Raw genomic sequence first — 24,685 nt, forward strand, 5'->3', positions numbered from 1 at the left:
GTTTACTCTGTAAATTCTAGTTGAGGGTGCAAGATAAGCTGTTTCAATTTGGGTGGAAGTTTTGTCAGACATCACAAATGAGATGTGTACTCTGGGAGGATTTTGCCAGATTTTTTGCAGGGACTGTGGGCAGGTCCATAGTAATTAAGGATAACCTACTACTGCTAATTTGTTTTAAGAGTAGATCCTGAAAAGCTCTCCCTTGCAGTAAAAGGAGTGATGGAATTAGAGTATCATCACTTGGTGACAGTATTACTCAGCCATAAAAAAAGTATGACAGTCTGCCCTGGGCAACAACATGGATGGACCTAGAGAGTATTATGCTTAGTGAAGTTAAGACAGACAGAGAAGACAAATACCATATGATTTCACTTATATGTGGAATCTAAAAAATAAAACTAATGTATATAACAAAACAGAAACAGACTCATAGATATGGAGAACAAACCAGTGGTTACCAGTGAGGAGAGGACAGTGGAGAGGGGCAAGACAGGCTTATGAACTTAAGAGATATAAACTACTATGTATAAAACAGATAAGCAACAGGATATATTTTATAGCACAAGGAAATATAACCATATTATAAGTTTAAATGGAGTATAATCTATAAAAAAATATTGAATCACTACATTGTATACCTGAAACTAACATAATACTGTAAATCAACTGTACTTCAACTTAAAAAGTCATCAATGGATAGGATGCTAAAACTGGTGAATGAGATTATGAGAAATAGAATATTTACATGGTCTCAAAGTATCTCTCATCAAGATATTTCTTAAATACAAAGGGCTGAAGGTGGGGATAGGCACTCTACAGTGGAGTCTTACCCAAGTGGTTACCTGCCTCCTAGAGCAGGAGTAGCAAGGGGGTGGAGGGAACACAGGTTGTCCAAGGACATCCCCGTCTGCAAGCTTGTGGGTGTAGGGTCCCCTCTCTTCCCACACTCACCAGGGTTACTCTCTTCTACCAAAGCCAGTGTCACCCTCTGTACTCAGAGTTAGAGGCCATTCTGGTTATGTTTGTTTGTTTGCTTGTTTGCTCATTTATTGAAGGTCTGCTAACTCCTGGGGATTCAGCTTTAAATAAAATAAGCCCTTGTTACCGAGGGCCTTCCAGCCAGTGCTAGAGAAAATCTCTAGCAGACTATCTCAGAGCCCAGTAACCTGTGGAGTGTGTATGGGATGCAACAGGAGTAGCCAGGGCAGGACTGCACCAGCTGAAGTGCACAACTAGGGCCGAGTGGGCTCTTAAATGATTAAAAGCACTTTCACATTGACTGGTAAAAAGCCACGGTCTGAGCCCCGGGCCGCTTCCCTGGGGTACTCCTCGCTCACACGCCACAGAGAATAAAAGATCAAACCCCAGACAGCACAGGCCTCTAAGACCTGCTCTTGTACTTTCCCTGCCCCTTTCTGATTGCCTTTATCCTGCCTGGAAGGTCAGAGAAGTCGTTCTGGAAGAGGTGATGCCTGTGCCAAGAATGAGCAGAAGTCAGCCAGGTAAAACACCGCATCTGTTCAGGCCCCGGGGTGACAGAGGATGTGTCATGTCTGAGAAACCACAGATCGCTGAGTATGACAGGCGCATCTGATGCTGGGGAAGGGTGGTGAAAGATGGCTTCAAGGGGTAAGTGGAGGCCAGATCAGAAAGAGCCTTGTATGCCCTCCTGAGATACCTGACCTTGATCAGACAAGCTATCAAATGCCTTTGAAGAAGCCTAAGACAGGGAGCAACACAATCAGATTTTTGTTTTAGGAAAACAGATGTGGCATAATTGAAGGAAAGGGACTGAAGGACCAAGGAAAAAAACCCCTGCTCTCAGACTGCTGAAGTAATTCAGTAATTCGGGGAAGAAATGAGGACCGTTTCTGAGATAGAATTGGTAGGATGTAGAAAAATGGTTGGAACCCAAAGACATTAAAAAGGCAGAATCAATAGCGCTTTGTTACTGGACTGGAGTGGTGAGCTACATGTTATAAAAATTTCAAATCTATTTAGCATCTGATAGAACGATTTATCTAAAGTGGACCTTTGTATATGCTTCCAAAATTAAGAATTGATCTTGCACAGAAACGTACTATAATTAGCTCCTTCCCAAACGACTGTTTTCTGAAGATGTGCAGGTAAGAACGATGCATTTGCTAGTCTTTTGACAACTCTGGTGAGGTTCCAGCCAAAGCTGTTCCAGCTGTTCTCTGCAGTTTCTAAGGAAGTATGCAAACGGCACAGCCTTGGCAGTTATAAGTTCTCAACCTTAGGAAACCTGCACCCTCCCATCAGCTGTCTCTGCTGCAAACTCTGACCCGCTTTCCTTGGCGTGGCCCTGTGCTCTGCAGGATGGACCATGCGGCGGCCCAGCTGGAGAAGCAGCACGTGCATGATGTGTATGAGAGCACTGCACCTTACTTCAGCGACCTGCAGAGCAAAGCCTGGCCTCGGGTCCGACAGTTCCTCCAGGAGCAGAAGCCGGGCAGCCTCATCGCTGACATAGGTAAGCCAGGGTGGGGCTGCATAGTCTGAAATATATTCCATCTGGCCTTTCCTTTCCAGATTCATTTTTCATTTCTGTTCTAATCTGAAGTCTGAAATCGTGCACTTGGCATGTCAGCACTGCAATTTTCACTTTACAGCAGAAATTCAAGCTGGAAAGTAGTAAAGCTCCTCAAATCTTCATTTAGACAATGGCGATCTTTTCAGAGCTGTATATAAAATGGGAAATAAATAGGCTATATGCTTTCTTTTCCCAGAGGAAAAAAGAATTCCTTTTGATTGGACTGGAGTGGTGAGCGACGTGTTATAAAATTTCAAATCTATTTAGCATCTGATAGAACAGTTTTATCCAAAATGAACCGTTGGTAAGACCTTTGTATATGCTTCCAAAATTAAGAATTGATCTTGCACAGAAACTTACTGTAATTAGCTTCTTCCCAAATGATCGTTTTCTGAAGATGTGAAGGTAAGAATGCTGTATTTTCTAGTCTTTTGATGACTCTGGTGAGGTTTCAGTAAAGGTGCTGTTCTTTGCAGCTTATTTCCACGAAATCAACCTGGCGTTAGTTGAAGAAGTCAGGATTGAGATGACTGCTTGTGAAATTGACCATTTTAAATTTAGAGACATTCACACTTGTGAATACAGTGTTTTGGTGGCTCACATTGAGTGGCTCTCATACCTTCTACAGAGGAGCCGGAACTGTGGGATTATAGAAGCGGTCCTGTAGCCTCTTAGTAATCTTATGGATCCTTTCTCCCTTAACTATTCTGTAGTTGTTTTATTATGAAAGCTTGTCTTTAAATTAGATCATATTGTAATAATCACTTACTTGCTTGGAGGATTTTGGCTCAGTATCTTTTGGAATCTAGAAGTGGTAAACCACAGCCCAGTGGATCTAAGATTAGGTTTTAAGCTATGGTGGTAGTCCTTGAAGCATGCCCACCTAAAACTGCCTTCTAGTAACTGCATGCAGATGGCGCCTGTTAGAATCGTAAGTCGGTAGTTACAAGTTCCATCTAATTTGGCATTTTCTCTAAATTTTGAGAAGAGAAACAGACGTGCCCAGGGCTTCTGGCTTGTTAAAGACGGTGCGAGCAGTGTAGAATTTGAGGAAGGGGTGCATGTCATGTAGAAGTGGAGAGTCTGAAAAATCTATTATGTCAACTTAAAAAAATAAATTTGGCTTCAGAACATGCAGTGAGTTTGGAACTCTTACCACTTGTAATGTAAACAAACTACCAGGATCTTAAAATCAATTGGGAGGAAAAGGTTTGGGGACAACAGTGTATCTATGCTACTTTCTCATACCTTAACACCAAAAATTTCAAATGAAGCAGATTTAAGTATAAGAAAATGAAATCATTAAAGGTCTAGATGATTATTAGATTATTTTTAAAAACATTGTCAGAAGCAAAAGGCCTCTCTATGAATGACAACAAAAAAGTCAGAAATCATAAAAGAAAATGTAGTTCATTGTCATTATTCACAGTACTTATGTTCGAGACAGTTGTCATGAGCCCTGAATTAGTGAATACTGAATTACTGCCCCTAGGGGAAGTACAGGATTAGGTTCCTGTGAGGCTGTGGTCACAATATTTTTGTCAGCTGATCAACATCTCACCTTGTTTCATGTGTGTTTCTGTTTAAAGACATGCATGTGCTGCCAGTAAAGACTTTGGCATTACAAATAAATGTTAGTAATTGCAAATACAGTCTGTGAATAATGAGGATTGACTGCATTGATATTTTTGACCACCTAAAATTTAAAAGGTTCTATAAGGCAAAAATCTAGACAAATATATAAATGAAGTTAAAAAACCAAAAACAAACTAGATAAAAATACCTGCAACATATGTGATAGAAAAATAGGTAATTTTCTTAATCTACAGAGCCTTCTTTAAAGTCAGTATGAAAAATACCAACCCCCTTGCCCAAAAACAATGAAACCATATGCACACACAGTAAATGGCTTAGTAACAAGGGCACAAAAAAATGTCCAGTGAAAAATATCCTCCCATCCCAGTCCCCCAGCACCGAATAACCTACATCAGTGACAGCCATGCTCTGAGCTTCTTATATAATTGTCTTGAGATATTTTACATAAATATAAGCGTATTTGTGCATATGAGTTTGTGTATGGGTGGACTTCTTTCAATTACACAACACAGTATGTTATACAAACTACTATACACGTAGCTTTTGTTTCTTTCAATATATCGCGGCGAACATTCCACGTTTGTTCATAGAGAGCTGCCGAACATTACAAGCTGCACAGCTTTCTATGCTAAGAGCACCAGATCAACAGATACATATGTTGTCTGCTACATTCCACTACTACAAATTATGGTACAAATAATATTCTTTAAGTGCCTCTGTGCAAATCCATCATATCTAGTATGTATTATTTTACACATTGGTATCTTTTGAGTTTTGTACTATTTATATTTTTACCATTCAATAGATGAATAGGTATATTTTGATTACACGATGAATGTGTTTTAAAATAAAATTGAAATTAAGAAGAAATCAGTGAAAAGGAAAGAAAGAAGCCCAAAGGGATTATTAGAAGAGAGGAAAGTAGAACAATACAACTATCTCCAAAAGGAAATATTTTTTCTTTCTAGGTTTTCCACTTAGCTAAAATCATCAACAGTTTACATTGGCTAATTTGACTGGGTATTAGGCTATCAATTTATAATTAATGAAACTTTGCATAGGCAATAAATGTCCAGAGGTGATCAGGTTCCAGCCGCCCATACAGGAATTCTCTGGATCGCTTCCCTATTTTAGAGGTGCAATTTTTTATTTGGCTAAATGTTATTAAGCATATCACCCCCATTCCTCGTGAAGCAGACCTGCTGAGTTGTGTGATAATGGCTCCTGATGGAAACTTAAGTCTTCAGGGCAGGTATCAGGAATGAGAGAGCAGGAACTCTAGCCTAAAGATAAAGAGCGTTGATGATTTTAAGACAACGGAGATGTGAAGTACTCTCAGGAAATACTGTGATCAGGTAACACCTTTACCTGAAATGGGCTAGTAACTTACAGCCATTAATGTGAGGAGTGTGTTCTGTGGTTTGAGATCTTGACTTGGATCACTTTAGGAAGCAGGAGAAGGACCAGAGTTAGACTCTTTTTTGAGCAAGGTTACCTTTTTACCTGACACCAGAGACAACTGTCCTAATAGTATTGAAATTTTTATTTTGGTGTACATAATTAAACTTAATTTTTCAAAAATTATGACTCCCTTTGCCTCTTAACTCTCAGTGTATTTATTCCCAGATCCTGTGGTCAGATTTAAGTTGCTAAGTCATCCTTTAATTACCATTGCTTCATTAAGCCCATCAAAATTTAGAGCTCCTACTATGCGGTAGGCACCATGCCTGCAGAATAAAACATATCCCCTCATCTCTGGTCTCAAAAAATGTATATAAAATAAGAAATAAATAGGCTACAGTCTTCCTTTTCCCATAGGAAAGAAGTCTCTTTCAGATAAGGTCTTAGCAAAAAGACTCTTAATTTTAAAAATGTAGTTCTTTCTGCAAACTTCAAAGATTCATTATTTCCAGCAAATACTTGCCCACCGTGGGCCAAAAATATTCTTTTGAATTGAGGCAATTAATCTGTTTTCTTCTTTAGTCTTAGTGTGGTGCAGAATACCAAACAGAGGGGAAGGAAGCAGACAGACACCTGCTACTGTATGTCCTCGGTACTACAAAAGGTCACCACTGAATGCGCTTTTGTAAAGGAGCATGATTGTTTGTGTAAGGAGCTTGCTGCAGTATCAAAAATGTTCTGATTTACCTCTTGCACAGTTAAGGTAAAGGGATGACTAGGCTTGGCCATGTTCTGATTCCTCATTAGGATATAGAATCTCCCCTCTCTGGCATCTCGGTGTCTGCACTTAGAAAATGGATAATTGCATCACATTCGGGAGTTCCATTACTATCCTTAAAAATGAATGCCATTCGAAATGAATATGGGATAAATCAAGGGTACCAGGGGAACTGGAAACATTTCAGGAGATGATGAGATCTGAAAGGACCTCAGGTTGCTTCATTTTTACCAGATGCTCTCCAAACACTTCTCTCTGGCTCTAATGTTCTATGAACCTGTTTTTATTAGTATCTTTGAAGTAATTTTCTCTTTCATTTCTCTAAATGTATCCCCTGAGCCAGTTCAAAACAGCAGAGTTACAAGATTATTCTTCTTAAAATATGAGCATCATCCTTGAAATATTCAGGATTTCAATTTTAAAATACTTGGCAAATTATATTTTCCCCATGACTGCTCTCAAAAATTGGATACTTTTTCTCATAAGCATTCTTAGGGACAGTGGCTATGAGATCTAAAATATTCCTAAGACTTCAATCACTTACATTGAAATAATAATGTTGGAAATCTTATTTTTTATTCACAAGCTCTCCACTGTCTCAGCTGGCATCAGCGAATCTTAATTATGCTTTTAGTGTCTCATAATTTTGAACAGCACCTATTAAGGAGGAGTTATTAAGGAGTATTGTGACATATTTCAGAAGCGGCAAACTAATCATCTTTGAACAACAGTAGATACTTTTCAGGCAGAAATGACCAGAGATAATGCCAGGAGGTATGGACATCAGCTCTAATGATATCTTTAAATATTTCTGAAAAAGAATTCAATGATATGTCTGTGTTACAATAAAATACTAGGTACTAGATTGTAGAAGGGTTTGTCTCAAGATGATCATTCATGTTATTACTTTCTTTATTGTAAATCAGTGAGATCTGATTGATCTAAATCTTTTGGCTGTATAAACCTTGAATTATTTGGGTCTCTGCCACCAGAAAGTGAACGTCAAAAGTGGTCTACTTAAAAAAAAAATTATTTGTCAGAATTGTATTCTGAATTAACAGAGATCATTTAAAACCTAGCGCTGACGATAGACTGAATAAAAAGATGCTGAATTCAAAGTTTTTTCATTCAAATTCAAATACAAAAATTTTAAAGGCTTATTTTGGCATCTAAATTATTTTATATACGTATCCATGGAAAAGCTGTTGACAGTAGTCTGTTTTACACAGTCGGCAAGTGGTAAGAAGTTTTGGTGAGATAACAGCAGAATAAATACCCAGAACATATTGATCTAAAGATAATGAAATATGGAAGTGAAGGTAACTTTTGTAAAGTGAGTGGACACTGTCACTAGGATACCAGGAAACTGTTATTCTCTGCTGGGGTCCAGCTGACATTTTTGGTTGTGCGAGCATGTTAAGGAAGCCCTATGGATGTGACTTCATTAAATACTCAATAAACAATATTTTTTCCCATTCCCTTTCCCTCTTCTCTCCTATAAAAAACATGTAAGTGCTCTCTGAAGGCTTTTCTTTTTGTTTCTGTGTGTACCTTCATGCCATGCTGGGTTCTGTCTTGGTGACTTAATACAGGCAGACTTCAGTTTACTGTGCTTCACTTTACGGTGCCTCCCAGATACTGTACTGCAGTTTCTTACAAATTGAAGATCTGTGGTGACCCTGCATCAAGCAAGTCTATTGGCACAGTTTTTCCAACAGCCTTTGCTCACTTCATGTCTCTGTATCATATTCTGTTAACTCTCCCAGGATTTCAAAGCCTCCACCAGCAAAAACATTAAGACTTGCTGAATGTTTTAGATGATATAGTATAGTATAAACACAACTTTTAAATGCACTGGGAAACCAAAAAATTGGTGCGACTCGCTTCATTGCGATGGTCTGGAATAGAACCCGTGATATCTCTGAGGTGTGCCTGTATAAAGTTATTTCTATTCTCTGTTAAAAGACAAAGTAACAGATAATTTTCCACTTTCTATTAAGGATGGCATGTAACACAGGTTTTTCTCTTATAGGCTGTGGGACTGGAAAGTATCTAAAAGTGAACAGCCAGGTGCATACCCTGGGCTGTGACTACTGTGGGCCACTGGTAGAGATTGCCCGGAGTAGAGGATGTGAAGTCATGGTATGTGACAACCTTAATCTCCCCTTTAGGGATCGGGGCTTCGATGCCGTCATCTCCATAGGAGGTAAGGCAGCCCGGTCACACAGTGAGAATAATGTTTCTTGGTTGAGGCCGCTTTCATGACTTAACATCTATTCTTTGCAGAAAGATCTAGGTGATTCATTTTATCTAGTTTTTAAAAAATATTTCAGTTATTATTTAACTGAATTATTTGACTAATTTCAAACATACTTAGGGTGGTACCCATGATTGTTTGAACTAGTTCAACCCTCAAACTGTTTTTTTTTTTTGATGACTCATTCTAACTTCTTTTACTGATGAGCAAGAAAATATTAAGAGGAACTGTACTCACTGAAAACAGTACTTTATTCTACTGAAATGAAGCAATGTAAAGTAGATCTTTAGAAGGCATTACCTTTTTTAGGCCACCAGCGTGCCCTCTCTTAGCAGAATGTTGTGGGACTAATGCACTGAATACCACCAGCAAGGATGTGTCACCAATCTGCCACTTACTGTACGAAGGTCACTGGGGAAGACAGCCTCACAGGGTCCCAGACTGCAGTGTTTGTACAGGACCACTGTGCTCTCTTGCTGCCAGAGACTGTTCAGAAATCTAGGGAATATGTTCCTCATATTCTTCCAACAAGTGTGCCCATCAAATACACATGCCAAGAGTCAAAAGAAACAGTAAAAATCTGTGCATGAAACATACACAGATAAGGCTCATTTTACTCAGTACATGTATTTCTGAAACCTAGTATGTTTATGTTGGGGGAACTTGCTACGTAAGGGAATCTTATGGCAAATTCTTTCCCAAAGCAAAAAAAATCTTTTGCAAAGGAAATTATTTCCTCCAACACACTTTTAAAAAATTACTGTATTTGAATACAATATCAAAGCAAGGTGAACCTATATGAAACTGACTGCTAGATAAAAATACTGAATAAGACTGTTTGCTCTCTAGTGAAACAGATGAGAAACTGATGTATTCAGCATTAAATGTGGACTGTATCTTTGCATAGTGAGGGGCTGCAGGTCTGGATGCCATAACCTTAGAACTGGTTAGGACTGGCAGGAGATGGTTGCCTTGGAAACCTGCTCTACGACAGCCCTACTTCTTTGCATTTGAAACTGTTATGTCCGTTTTAGTCGTAAGCATTAAGAGGAGAGATTCTTGTTGAACCAAACAACACTAGACAGTGCTCTGAACCTTTAATAGGAAGAAAGTCTTTGGATTGGTCACGACACCCAAAGAACGAGAAATCGGAGGGAGGTCAGAGAAGTGTATTTTTTGCTCTCTTCTGTTTATATCAGTTGTGGGATCTACACTACTACCTACAAACTGCTATGCTGTTGAAACACTGTTGAGGGCATGGGAGGACCCAACCAACTTTCCTACTTTCGGGAAATGCTCCACATGTACATGGTGAAGTCTTTTTTTTCTTTAGTTCAAGTCTCATATCTGCAGAGGAAATGGAGCACACCTGGTCGCCATCTTCCAATTAAAACTGCTTCCTTGGGTGGAAACCCAGCATGTGTTTTTATGAACTGTAACTATCAGTAATGTGGGGTGCTGACTGTCCAGTTAGATTTACATTTAGGACTATGTTATGAGGAATTTCTCCTAAGCCCATCTATGTTTACTTCTCTATTTACAATCTGTGTTGGCATTTCTTGCTTATCTCAACATGAAGAAATATATTTTTAAATATATAAACACATATTTTTCCATGTCTCTTAATAATAACATGAGAGGGTAAGCCTCCTACCTAATTATATATTCCTTATGTTTTACCCTCAGATTACAAAAAGAAACACTTTCTACTTACTTTTGGGATAGTATGACAAAGATTTTCTAAAAATTTGGCAATATACTGAAATAGTGTCAATCAACTATTCATGACAGTGGTTGTCAACTTCAGGTTATGTTGCCCCTCCCCCCAGGGGACATTTGTCAACGTTTGGAGACAGTTTTGGTTGTCACAGCTGGGAGTGTGTATGTGCTACTGTCTAGCTGGTGCCTGCTACCTATGATAAAGAATTCTCCAGCCCAAAATGCCAACAGTGCTGAGGTTGAAAAACTGTTTTCTGCTAAACCCATGGATTCTGAATGCTACAGTTAGATGAAAAAAACACACAAAAACTTAAATAACAATACATAATAAAATATCAAGATATAACAGGACTTTAAAGATGATCTTGTGTAACTTTTCATTTGATTCTGGAATCCAGTCATTGAATTCCACCCACCCATTTGTTCAATTCAGCAACCTCTCCTACAGGACACGTATATTGAGACTACTTTTGTCTTTATATTGTGATTATGATTTTTAAACAAAAGGGGATTTTATCCTTTAAAAATTCAGCATTGTTTCCTGACATTGAATTTTTATAAAAATATCTTTAGGTCCCATTTTGGGTTACATTCACAATGTTTATTATCAGGACATTATACATGCGTGTGCATGTATAATACACTTTATATGTAATGAAAACTTCATTTGTATCCTTTTTCTTTTTAAAAAACATTTGACTTAAAGATGTCTCAGTATTATAGGTTAAATATAAATATAAAACATAGTATAAAAGATTCAGATATTTCCTGAATGGAATTATACTATTAAAATGGATGATCACATAACAAATGTTTAAGAAATGAAAAAATACAGACATTCTTCCTTGAAAACAAAATTTCTTTTGAAGCCCAGAATCCTGAAATGTCAAAGACTTATGAAGATGCTGAAATGAGATTATTATATTAAAATAATGGGTTTTTTTCCTTTAATGGCCAAAAAAAAAAAAGAATACAGTCAATTCTTATTATTCACAGTAGTTATGATCTGTAACATCCCTGTGAACACCGAGTTAACAAATATTAATCCATTGCTCCCAGGAGAAATACAGGATTAGGTTCCTGTGAGTCTCTGGTCATATTTTTTGGTCAACTAATCAATATATAAACTTGTTTTATGTGTGTTTCTGTTTAAAGACAACTTATTTAATGTTGAACTCATGCCAGCAGCATCGTTAACACCTGACCTAATGCACGGATTTTCTAGATAAGCCACATCACAGCCTTATACTTAAGAACCCTAGACAGCACTTCAACCGTATACTCAAAGGCCATTTTAAACACCAAAATCACCAACAAAAAGCACAAAAATGCAAAACACACAGCACGAAACAGATCATAGACTGAAGAGGCCACCAGATGACAGTACCGGAGCTGAAACAAGATGATGGAGGCCTCCTTGTTCTTTCTACCCCAGCCGGGAATGGGTGCCTCGGGAGGCTCAACTTTCTGGCTGCTTGTTCACGTCAACGATCAATCACGAAAACACCGAGAGTACTGAGTTCTGAAGTTACAAATAAATTTTAGCGAGGAGGTATATTTGCAAATACAAAATCCACAGATGACAACGGTCAACTGTAGTTAGAAAATACATCCTTTGAGGCTCCACAGTGAATTAGGTGTAAGTTATGGGAGATACTAACAGCCCAGAGCAGTCACAGATGTGACACTTAGTACTGTCCCAAGTCTTACTCATCCTGACTTCTCTGCCCCGTTGTAGCTCACTGACCAACACACTACTTCTGAAAGTGTAAGCTTCCAAACTGACCACTGCAAAGGGCCCCTTCTCTGGGGAAGGGGGTTGGGGGAACAGTCTGACACCTAGTGAAGTGATTGGTCAAAGACCAGGAGGCTAGTCACCGGTAGATCAAAGACAAAATCCACTGATGTCCTGTTCTTCAAACACAGTCTAACCTCGTACCTGCAGCTTCTGACCCTGCTGCACCGTAGAGCAAGAGAAACCCGGGTCTGTGCCTGCTGATAGGACCCAAACCCAGACTGGGAACAGCACGAAGTGTGCCTCTGGTATACTGTTTCTTTGACAGCTTTCGGCTTTCTCTATGTCATCATCTCATGTTAGACATTTACTCTGTCTCTGTGCCAGGTAAACTGAAGAGACTCATTTGCCTAAAACCACTACTAACCAAACGCTGGATTGCAGTGAGGGTTACAGGAGCCGTTCCACCCTCTGTTCCCCCACTACTCACAGCCAAGTGGTAGTGTCCAGACTTTCTGCAGGACTAGCACCTTCTACATATGGTTTGATAAAAATATGCCAAATAACACACCTAAGACTAGATCCAGGCCATCCCACTCGACTCACTTTAACTTTGCAAAGATTGGAAGTAAGATGATGACCTATAAATTGCTTTTACTTAAATATATGCAACAATTTTATATTATATTAGAATTAATAAAAATTATAAGCAGTCATTCGAGCTGGAGCTTGGCTGGCTTATCTTTGCATTATCTAAACAGAAAAACTATCTTTAACATTTTTCCCTACTTCCATTTGCTTCATTAACTTTATAAAGCCTGATTAGTGGTGTTGATCTTTTGGGGCTTTAGAAGTGCAAATCATTCATTAAAGCATTGAACTATTTCATAGAATTCTACTAGGGAACATTTACCTAACTTAGGGCTCTCTTTCAAGTGTTATTAATTCACACTGGTCATTTGTCTGGTTAACAAAATTCATAAAATCTTAGACCTGGAAGACCTTACAGCTTATTTATTCCAGGTGTCTTATTACAGACGAAGAAACTCAAAATCCATAGAAGTTAAATAATTGCCCCAGATTTGTTGTCTAAATAAGTACAGGCAGACCTCACTTTATTGCCCTTTGCAGATACTGCATTTTCTGCAAACGGAAGGTTTACGGCAACCTTGCATAGAGCAAGTCTATCTGAGCCATTTGCCAACAGCACTTGCTCACCTCATGTCTCTGTGTCACATTCTGGTTAATTCTTGCAATATTTTAAACTTTTTAATTATCATTGTATCTGTTGTGGTGATCTTTGTTATTACTATTGTAAAAAGATTAGGACTTGCTGAAGGCTTAAATGATGGTTAGCATTTTTTAGCAATAAAGTTATCTTAATAAAGGCATGTACATTTTTTTAGACATAATGCTATTATGCACTTAATAGACCACAGAAATAGTATAAACATATGCACTAGGAAACCGAAGAATCCATGTGACTCACTTTGTCGAGATACTTGCTATACTGCGGTGGTCTAGAACGGAACCCACAGTGTCTCCGAGGTCTGCCTGTATAGGAGCTGAAGCTAAAAATTATGTTTCTCTTAAAACCAGGCCTATTTTCACTATCTGCCTGGCTGCAGGAAATAAGGAGGTTTTACTACATGTCAGAATTGCATCATTGTTCCATGGAACATACTAGTCTGTAAATGTGTAGGTTTACGTGTGTGCATACACAGTGAGGTCTAGTTTCTTCTTTTCCAGTCATACATCATTTTTCTACAAAAGAAAGAAGAATCAGAGCAATCAAAGAAATGGCCAGGGTCTTAGTTCCCGGAGGCCAGCTGATGATTTATGTTTGGGCCATGGAACAAAAGAACCGGCACTTTGAAAAACAAGATGTGCTTGTTCCCTGGGACAGAGCCTTGTGCTCCCAGCTCCTCTCCGAACCCAGCCAGCCCGGGAGAAAGCAGCCGTGTGGGCCCCCGGAGGGGAGCCCTCCCGCCCACCCTCCCTGCTCTGTGGGTCGCTGTTCTATGTGTTTAAAGGGGCCCTGGGACTCAAAGCGGTCCCACAGCGTGGACTGCGAGCCCGTTCTGGCCGGCACCTGTTGTGCTAGTATTTCTAAGGCAGGCGAGGAAGAAAATGGGTTCTGTAACACTTGGGGAAAATCTTTCCGCTCCTGGTTTTCCTCTAGATCTTTGGATGAATCAACTCTGAGGAAGCAAATTGAAAGCGTGAGATCATTGAAAAACACAGAAGGGTGGGCCGGTAACACGATCTCCACCCAGCCTTCCGGCCACTCCAGCTTAGACTTGGATCATCCGGAGCCATTTCCAACAGGAGAGCAACATTTAGATGAGGAAGTGTTTGTGGGCACTGCTCAAAAACGTCTGGAGTGGCTGAGAGCACCAGCCCCAAGGAAGCATCTGAACGGAGACCACAGAGGAGGTGGGAAGTTTCCGGACAGCGCCAGCACTGATGAGAACAGTGTGGATGCAGATGACTTAGAAGAAGGTAACCCTTTCGCTAGTAAACTATGGAGGAGGATTTCTGCAGTCAGTGCCACAGATTCCCACCCAGGTGACGATGCAGTTTCTGGCAAAGACCAAGGGCCCCGTGGTTTGGATGCCAAAGCCTTTATGCGCTATTACCATGTGTTTCGAGAAGGCGAGCTCTGCGGCCTGCTGGAGGAGAGTGTGTCAGAGCTCAACGTTCTGAGCTCCGGGAACGATCACGGCAACTGGTGTGTCATCGCAGAGAAAAAAGCAAAGTGGTGATTGAGCCGGGTCACTTCAGACAGCTCCTCCAAAAGATGAACCACGTTCTCGCTGGGTCTGTGATACGGTTACCTGAGTTGGCATCCAGTTTCATTATTTTTTTAATCTGTTTATATTTTGGTCTGTAGAGACTATGATGTTACCGTCTTGTTAGTCTTTAGGGAAGCACAGAGCTTGGCATCTAAAGCATTTGACAAAGGATATTTGTGGTTAAATGTTGATATCGGAGAACACGGTGTGAATTACTGTAGGAATGCATGTATACTGTTTTTCAGTATTATACAGTGATTTCAAAAGATTCTGCTTTTAAGGACACCTTTTAAAAAACATCATTTTTATACAGTAAGGGGGTGACTCCTGCTTCTCTGGTTATTAGATCTGTGTGCAAGATAACAGGTAAATGTGTACCACTGTACAGATGTAAACTGAACCATGTGATAAATTATTTCACTGTCAAGGCCTCGCTTCTACTTAAAGTCCTCAGAAAGGTGAGAGACGGTGGAGAGAGACAAGAAGTGTTATGAGAACTTTTCTAAATGATAAGCAAACTTGCTTCAAGATAAGTACATAACAATGTTACGGATATGGCTCAGGGTTTGAAACGCACTGTCAGCACATAGACAGTGGAGTATGTCGCTACCAGAAGTTACTGCAAGTTACCCAGGTGGCGTTTTCCCAACCTTATTAGAAGCAGGAATGTCCAGTTATGACAAGACCAAGACTGACTAATGAGTTTTCATCTGGAAGGATGCTTTTCCTATGAACTGAAGGGATATTTAGGACATGAGGTTCTGGCTGAAGCACTGTTTTATTTTGGCTCTCAAAACAGATGGACTGGTAAGGTGCAAGACACTTGGCCTGGGTGGAGAATCAGTTGTTGGAGTTTAAAAAATAGTATCTGGGCATTGATCTTTTTGAAAGTGACTGCATTTTAATAGTTACGTTAGGGATTTAGGCAGAATCAAGTCCTATTAATTAAAGGTTCAATTTCTGCCACTTTACCGACCAAAAGATAGATTGGCGTTGTCTGGTCACCATATCTGTTTATGTTTCATCGTGGGTTTGTTTAAATCCATGTCAGGGACCTTGAGACACAGACATAATTAGAAGAAGCAGAAACAAGATGACCCAGGAACACAGTTTCAGACAGAATCAACATTTGACAAAAGCCTTTTTACGGTATGGACCACCGTAATCCTGGAGGAAACCCAATTCTTGTTTTGTTTTCCACTAAAATTACTAAAATAGCAAAAGATTTCATTTGTTTGGGCTCCTTTTTCCTTCCAGTTAATTATGCTCTAAAATAATGATGCTACTTTCACAGACACTTAAAGAATTATTTTTAATGTGTATCTGAAAAGTAATGATGTTTATTACTCTCTTGGCTTCAAAGTAAGATTGCATCATCCCCTTTTTGGTTGATGATGATGTATGGTGGGAATGAAATATATGTTTTGTATTGTTCTGCACACAGTTTTCATTAATGAAAACAAAGTGACATAAAAGTGGAATATAAATTAAAATTTAATGTCTCCAATTTCCTAAATGAGAGCATTAAACCATGAATATAAGTGGGTTTTTGGTGGAAAGAAAAGATTCTCAGAGTTAGAGATGTTCTTACAAATAAGGCTTGATGACCTTTTTATGATTTGTGGGTTTTTCCTCCCCTTGAAGCCTGCTGTCACAAGTATCTTTAATCCCAGTCTTGCTGCTAGAAATCTGTTTGAAGTCATCTCTCTCTGGTGGGAGTCTACCACTTACATGAAACTCATTTTATGAGACTGCACCAGAAAAGCTTTGAGCAAACCTTTGTGAGTAACCTCCTACACATATGCGCGCACATGCACGCACACACACACACACACCACTTTGTATAAAATGACTCTCAAGAATGGTTCTTGAGAGAGGAATGTTTTCACACAATTTTGACAGAGCTGAAAATAAAAAAACAGTAATAATAGCAATCTTTCACTCTTCATCTGCCAAGCACAAGAATTCCATTCATCCAGACATTATTTTGTATGCAAATATTTGGCTTTGTGGTTGATAATCTCTCTTCAGTATATTCAGGTGAAAAACACTGTTAACTCGAACTTTTGCCTTTGGAGATATACACCCATATGTATGTGTGTGTATATAGATCACATATACATGATATATATATACATATATGTGTATATATATGTCATTCAAGAGCCAAATAACATAAATATCTTGATCATTTAAAACTCTTGCTCATCTTAGGACTGTCCTCAAAAGGAAATACAAATCATAAGTGAGTTTAAGCGTACACAGATTATTTGTGTGTTCAGTCTGCCTTAACTAGTTTGATGATAGATTTCACTGACCTATCTAAAGTAGGCAATTTGAAAATGTCGATCTATTATTAATACTGGATCAAAGAGTGTCTTTTCGGATCCTTCTCCTTTACTTGCCAGCATCACAGCGGAGTCCCACTATCTGAAGTGGAGGGGAGCGTGTGGCGGTATTATTAGAAGGTCCTTAAAAAACCCTTGCTGTCTTATTAAAGCCTCATTGGCCTACTTGAGGAATTTCATATAAACAGTCAAATGATTTGGGGAAAAGGGCATTAACGTGGACAAAGGATGCAATCAAAATAACATTAGAGTGAGAACCAGGCAAATGGCCTATTTAAGTTAATTTTTAAATTGTCACTAAGGTGATGAAATGACTCGATCATGTCCCAGGACCTAAAATCATCTAACACATGTCTTGGGCTATCAATTTGGTTTGATCCTCCTTTCTCACATCCCTACACAGGATCATGTGTGATTCCTGTTTCTTGTTTGCCTTTCTGTGTCCTTCCAAATTCGAGATGTCAAGACTTCCTCTGGGTTTTCACTGACCATCAACTGAACAGGCAAAAGCTGGCAGTAATCCAGAGAGAAAACCCAAATATAAATCAGCTAAGAATAGTAATGTACTTGTATATTAATGGTCACAAAAAGAATAAGCACTGATGGATTTTTTAAAGTAAAAATAAATGGGTTTGGAGGAGGACAGAGGGTCTAACGCAATAGTTGTTGATCTTAGTGGGGGACAGTGCTCCTTAAAAATGAGCAGTGAGCACTTAGTCTGGGAGGGAGAGGGAGAGGGGGGTGTAACCACTGGCTGGCAGCTGCAGTCTAGAAAGGACAAGTTAGAGCAAGCCTGAGCATTTATATCCTATTGTGTAGGAAATCTGAAATAACCCTAATGAGAGAAGCTACGTTTTCTTACTATAACACACAGTGTTCTATCTGTAGTCCTCCCCATGGCGGAGTATACTTATTGTTCCCATTTTGCAGATGAGGAAAACTGAAGCAGAGAGCAATCAATTAAATTGCCCAATGTCACATACACAGTAAGAATCACACATTTCGTAAGGGTAGGGCTGAGATTCAAACCCAGACAGTCTGACCCCCATCCTGTGCTCTGACCCAGACAACCACTCATGGTGCTGGCAGATTACAAGAGCCTTTCACGGCAGGTGTGACTATCCCCTTTACAAATAAACTTTAGTAAGATTAAGCAAAGATTTCACAGTTAGACAATAACTGGACAGGAATCCCTAACATATTTCCCCCATCTTTTATATTTTTTCATTTGTTAAGTCCGTTTCCATTTGATTTTAATTTTAGAAAAAATAGCCACAAAATGCTCCATGATCACTTTTCTCCAACTCTTCAATCCTCTAAAAGTTGTATTACTATTTTCCCATTTTGAAGGTAGGAAAATAGAGGCCTATTCAGATATTTCATTCCTTTGGTTTGTTTACTGAACCCTGCTATGTGCCAGAAACACAGGCTGTAAGGCATGAGTGTCAGGTGTGTTAAGTATATGCACAATATTAGAATTAACTGAGCTGAAAGTGCCAAACTGGCAGTTTTCATATTCTTTATGCACTGACCACCGCATTATATTGTTTAGTTTGAAAAAAGTAATTTACAAAAACCCCTTGCAGAGAACCACAATGCATATTAGCATAGTTGAGGCTTCCCCTAAAGTAAACTGTAATTTGATTTCACTGAGCTTGCCCTCGACATATTAACATTCTCTAGCACAAGCATTCTGTGGAACACATTTCAGCAAACAATGCATCTGAGAGAATAAAATGCAGAGTCCTTAGGACGGCATGCATCCCTCCCTTCAGAAATTCTCTCAAGTATTTTTCAGCCTCATCCCTTGCAACTGTTCTGCAATTTGCTGTTTTAAACAACGCTTTCATTAGGAATTACATAATTACAAGTAATGATCACATCCCTTGGATGTAAACTTAAGATTTCAATATCAACTGTAATCCTTTTCTAAAGAAAAATGCATGAAAATAGGCTTCATTTTGTCAATTCAAAGTGCACATGAGATAAGTGTTATCACACACCCATCCAAAAGATGGAAAGACCATGGGGGTGGAAAGAAATTACAGAAACGAAACGTCAGCAGACCTCCAGTCAAAATGCTCAACTCCTCTCATCCCAATCTTGACTCAAAATTATGATTAGTGGTTTGATATTACAGACTCCATATTTGCAACCTCAGTCATCTACAAAACTGGAGTGGGAATATTACAGAAAGACTCTCATCAACCAAGGATTGGAGTTATAACGCAAACAGAAAGCATCTGACATGGCGTGGGGAATGCAAACATGGAAACCTGAGAGAGCTAATCAAACAGAAAATACCAACTGTGAATTGTCCTATTTTTTATTCATAACATGCGCCCCGCAGGATGTGATGCCCCGGTAGGAATGTGAGTCATTTCAGTTATAACCCACATCCTGTCCCCCTCCAGATGCAGGTATTTCCCAATGGACTATGCACTTGTCATCACTCTGTCTGGGTGGGAAGAGAGCTGTAATATAATCTGTATGACCAATCGGATGGAACACTGCGGAGAGCTGACTGTGAAACTGGATCTCTGGCCTGGCAAATCAATATATGTTTTGTCTCTTCTTCAACCAGGGCTGGGGGAAAAAAATTTACCCCAACCCAATTAATTATTAATTAGTTCACATGTAACAATATATTATCTCCACCTGGAACAGATTTATTTTTCTCTAGGTATTACCTCTGTATAGAAAAGACAGAGGGTCACTGTGGTTCACCTGTAGCCAGTGTAACTGAATGCTGAATTACATGAAAAATTTACATTTTTATTTATGCTCACCCAGCAGGGAATCTGGCTGAATGACAGGCATTTCTCTAATGAGCTAATCATACCACTTCCATTAGATTTTCTATTAACATATGTAGAGGGACACCATGAGTAAAGGTTTGCCTTTCTACTCTTATTTAATTACAAAGAACCCTAGCAATACTTAAGGCTCACTAATGTGGGCCCAGTGGGATTTCTGAGATGCTCTGAATATGTGTGTAAAAGCTGTCCCATTTTCCATAGGTGTTCTCTTAAATATATATTATGTAAATATGTATATATATTCCTAAACGTCTAAGTGTTTGCCGTCACTAGTGACTTTCTTATGCACTTGTGAAAACATTAAATTAGCAATTACAGTGGAAATGTATTTCATTGAATAGATTCTTTTGTTTCGGGGCAATCTGACGAGAACTGTCATATGTTATTGTGTCTCCTCGGGTGTGTATTTGTATCAAAAGTGCAAAAATCCTCTTCTTCTCCAATACACAGTTACTTTAGCTTTTCTCAGAAGAAGCTAGAAATAGTTTTAAAAGCACAAGTTGATGTAAAATATCTTGACTGTTGTACTTACTTGTAGATATTTTATTTGCATTAACCAATAAAGTTTAGGATCTTTTTGTAATAAGTATTATTTAAAAAAGTATTAAAAATACACATATTAAAAATTTGTATGTGTATGAATTGTATAAGATAGTTTAAGTCATGTTTAAGTGTATTTTTTTTTAATGTTGCTAGACGAACACAATCCTGACTTTCATCTCCATTCTGGGTGTGACAGGACAGGAATTACCCCCTTTCCTTTCAGAGAGCCACCTCCCCTGAGACTCAGGAAAACCGGGCAAATTCGTATTTGGGGTCTGTTATCTTTGTCTAAAGGAAACCAAACTAACCATTTAATAACAGAGTTGTCTTTAATGGGTTAAAAAAGGGATATTATTAAGTAGAACAAAAGATGTATTTTAAGATGAAAAAACTGTTAATACTGTTAATAGTCTAATGACTATCTGAAGGCGGGTGTGTGTGAAAATACAGTGCTAATATTGAAAGAGCATCATTCTCTATGTCCTTGGAACACAAGCACTCTTGTTCTCCTTCCTGACCTGCTCCATCTGCACGGTGCCCGCCCACTGTCAGGGCTGGGGACGGGGCAGCGGGGGGTGTGAAGTAAGAGGGACGGAGCCCGGCCCTGCTGTGGCTCCCTCACACGCTCAGCGGGACCGCGTCCCAGCAGCAGATGGTGCTCTGGCACGTGCAGCCCTGACTGCCTCCCACCCCAACCCTCCCCTGCGACGGACGCAGCCTGAGCTATGGCACATCCCTGAGCATCGGTGCGCTGACGAAAACTGATGATGTGGGTTTGGTCCTTGGAGTTCACTAATCAACAGGTAAAATGAAAACCACCAGTGACCACTTATCTAACCGTTAGAGTTAGGTCGGCCCACCCTAACCCAGACCAGATGCTAAGTCACATTCCTTCTCTATGTTCCCAGAGCCGTGTAGCCTTCCTTTTGAAATTCGTCACACACACTTATTTCCTTAGCACATCTTTTCTCTACCAGAGTACAGGCATCACGAGGGCAGGAACCCTGTCCACCCCTTTCACCCGAACCTGACAATGCCTGGCGGAGCGCTGGCCCCATCAGGGGTGCCCAGGATGGGACAGTCATTCATTGTTGCAGGGCTCGGGGCACGAGGGGTGCTCAGAGGAAGTTACAGAGAACCAGGCAGCCCTGGGGGGAGAAGAGGGTTATCATAAACAAGGTGACACAAGGCTGGACCTTAGAGGGTGGCATGCTGACCGGTGAGGAGGGCAGGGAATTTGGACAATGGCGAAGAGAAAGAAAAGCTCAGAGTAAACTGACGGCAACGACAGTAACAGTGATGGTGCCATTTATCATGTGGCCACTTTGTGCTGAGAACGTTCATGTTTCCAGTTTCATTAACTGTCACACTGACCTGAGGGGCAGGTGTGACTGAGCCCCATTTGTAGATGTGGGAACCGAGGCCCAGGAGGTCAGGCTGCCTGCCACAGTCATGTGCCACAGAGCAGGGGTCCTCAGCTTTGCACGTGGATGTGTCTGTACAACCCCCTGGTTCTACCTGCTCCATGGGGAGGTGGCTCTTGCCAGAGGGAGAAAAAGGCAGAGAAAACAGCAGAAGCAGGCTGCAGTTTTGATTCTCATGGCCTTGAATGCCACGCTAGAAGTTGAGACTTCAACCTCTACTGCTAGACAGCCTTGGACAACTTCTGGGCAGATGCTTTGGAAGATTACTCTGGAGCAGAGGGGTCGAAGGTGTGGTGGGGAGGAGACTGAGGTTTGGAGGAGTCATGGTGAAGAGGTGGGACAGCAGGTTTGGAAATGAAAACAAGACACGTGCAGAGCTAAGACAGAATAAGCCAGAATCTGACTGGAGAGCCAGGGAGAAGAAAAGGAGGAAACGGCTCCCACATTCCCACCTGGCTGCCTGGGAGGCTGTGAACAGAGAGCCCAGCAGAGGGGCTGTGATGGAGAGGACTGCGCGGTCAGGGTGGAACTAGGTCGCCCTCTTCTGGAGAATAAAAGCCTCTGTCAGCTGTGGCGACAGCACTCTCCCAGCACCGTCTAAAGGTCTTTCCAGAACCAACTGACGCTGTTGACAGTGACTTTCAAACACCTGGTAACGAACAAGTTAGTAAGTAGGTAGCAATTCAGACAAATCTGTTCAGAGACAAGAGGCTGTCAGAGCAAGCTGCTATTCCTTGGTTTCCTCAAGTCCAAAACAGAGCATCATAGTAGCTTCTCTGGTGACTTTTTATGGGGATTCAAATGATATATGTGAGGTAAGCAGCAATTATTAATCAACTGATAAAAGGTAGCTATTGTAAAGGTTACTTATGATTTCATGATATTGTATGCTAACTATTTGAACTGATAGATGTCTTTCAGTTTTTGGAAAGAAATTTAAAAGTTTCTTTATAAAGCTCTCCCATTTAATGTCTTACATAAGCATATTTCAGAAAACTAACACAAAGGGGAAAAAATCATCCATTACCCTGCAACTCTAACACAATCTCATCACCATCTTTTCTTCCAGCTTCCTTTTCTAGGCACTTTTCCCATAATTGAGGTCAAGAGTGTACATAAAAGTTTGCTTTTTGTTTCTTTCAGTTTATGTCTTAATACAGGAACTTCATCTAGAGTCTGACACAGAAGCTGTTCCAACTATGTCACACTCAGGGCGGTGGGCTGAGGGCGGGAAGGGGAGGGGAGAGCTGGGGAAGGAGGGAAGTGTCAGGGGTCAGTGAGTGCTCCAGAAGGCTGTGTCAGGATCAGCTGACATTCCAAGAAGCAGAGGGTATCAAAGGCCAATGAGGGGAAACAGCAGGAAGTGCCGAGAGATTCCGCACGTTATGGTCTAAGGGTGAAAGGTGCTTAACCAATCTTTGGTCCAATTTCTCTTCTATAAATCACAGATGTTACATGCACCTACTTTTATAGGGTTGCTGGTGGGGGAGGGAGGGTAGTCAAATTAATATATGTAAAGCGCCCAGCACATAGGGAAGATGTGATTACTAAAGTGGTAAGATTCCATGAGTCAGGATCTAGGATTTCCCAGAAAATGTTTGGCAGACTAGGAATTCTTAATAGACTTCTGAAGCATACAGTTTACGCCCTAAAATAAACTAACTCGTGACTAATTTCTATGATATAGGACAGTCCGTCTGGGCATCAGGTCAGTGTGGAGCTGATTATTAATTGAAACCGTTGGTAAAATAAAAAACCCCAATGCCAACAGGACCCAGGTGGGTCACCTAAAGGCAAGATGCTGGGAGGACCAGGAAACCTGGATGGTGCAACCCCACCTCCAGGGCGCAGCAGATCCTGGGCTCGTGGTTGCGCTGTGGGAGTGCAGACCAGGTTGCCAGGTGACAGCCAGAGGACATTTTCATCCCTCATCAGCATTACTGTGCCCTCCTACATGAGCAAGCTGAGGCCATGAGGACAGTTTTGGAAATGTACACACACAGACCAACAGGGGCCAGGTTCCCAGCATAGGAGGGAGAGTTCCACTTCCTGTCTTATCCTCAACTATTGAGGGTTATTTAATTTATAAATGAAATAGAAGTACACATTGACATACAAAACGTCTCAAGCCGTCCTACACTAGAGCCCAGAAACCCACTTAAAGTTATTCAGCCCAGTTGTCCCCATACTATTTGACCTGGAAGCTTTGCCTTCCATGTTAAATGTATTAACACCACCCCACAGAGCACACTTGGGGAAAGGTTGCTCAGCTGTCAAAAGGAAGATCCAAGCAAACCAACCAACAAAAACAAAGGGGATGCCGTTATGGTGCCACGCCTAGGGCAGCCCAGAGCTGTTCCTGCAATGGTGCTGACAGGCCACCTGCCATTCCTGCGTCAGCAGCTGGGACACCACGGTTACTCTTGAGCACCTGTCTCTACCTCTCCTCCCTGCTCAGCACACGGGGAAGAGGTCTGGGCACCACGTTAAGCACTTAAAAGTGTGAGTGCCCCTCTGAATCCCTGGAAACACTGGGTTTTGGGGTTTTGTTTTTTACTGTTTTTCTAACAACTGCCTGGTGACAGCAGCTTTATGAGTACATGAAAGATAAGTATCTCCTCTGATGTTGCTTAAATATACTTGGTATTGTTGGAACCCGGCAAATGGTGCTATCATGAATTATAATGACAATAGCATATTTCTCACTTTATCTTCT

At 40.4% G+C, this 24,685-nt stretch overlaps 1 protein-coding gene and 1 long non-coding RNA gene across 6 annotated transcripts in view; one reads left to right on the top strand and one right to left on the bottom strand.

The window, feature by feature from the left end:
• The window catches only part of TRMT9B (tRNA methyltransferase 9B (putative)), a 51,083-nt gene extending 29,980 nt beyond the window's left edge, over positions 1–21,103 (top strand). For 2 of the 5 annotated variants that reach the window (XM_031440192.2, XM_031440194.2), the window contains 4 exons: positions 1,442–1,502; positions 2,340–2,494; positions 8,362–8,535; positions 13,790–21,103. In XM_031440192.2, the coding sequence (XP_031296052.1) occupies positions 2,341–2,494; positions 8,362–8,535; positions 13,790–14,805 (1,344 nt within the window). In that variant the 5' untranslated portion in view covers positions 1,442–1,502; position 2,340 and the 3' untranslated portion in view covers positions 14,806–21,103. Of the gene's footprint in view, positions 1–1,441; positions 1,503–2,339; positions 2,495–8,361; positions 8,536–13,789 lie in introns of those variants that run through there. The other 3 variants (XM_031440193.2, XM_010995695.3, XM_010995694.3) reach the window with 2 other exon arrangements.
• LOC116149161 (uncharacterized) overlaps positions 1–24,685 on the bottom strand; it is a 167,999-nt gene that overhangs the window by 131,174 nt on the left and 12,140 nt on the right. The window lies entirely within an intron of this gene.

The sequence above is a fragment of the Camelus dromedarius genome, chromosome 22, assembly GCF_036321535.1.
Source record: "Camelus dromedarius isolate mCamDro1 chromosome 22, mCamDro1.pat, whole genome shotgun sequence".
NCBI lineage: Eukaryota > Metazoa > Chordata > Mammalia > Artiodactyla > Camelidae > Camelus > Camelus dromedarius.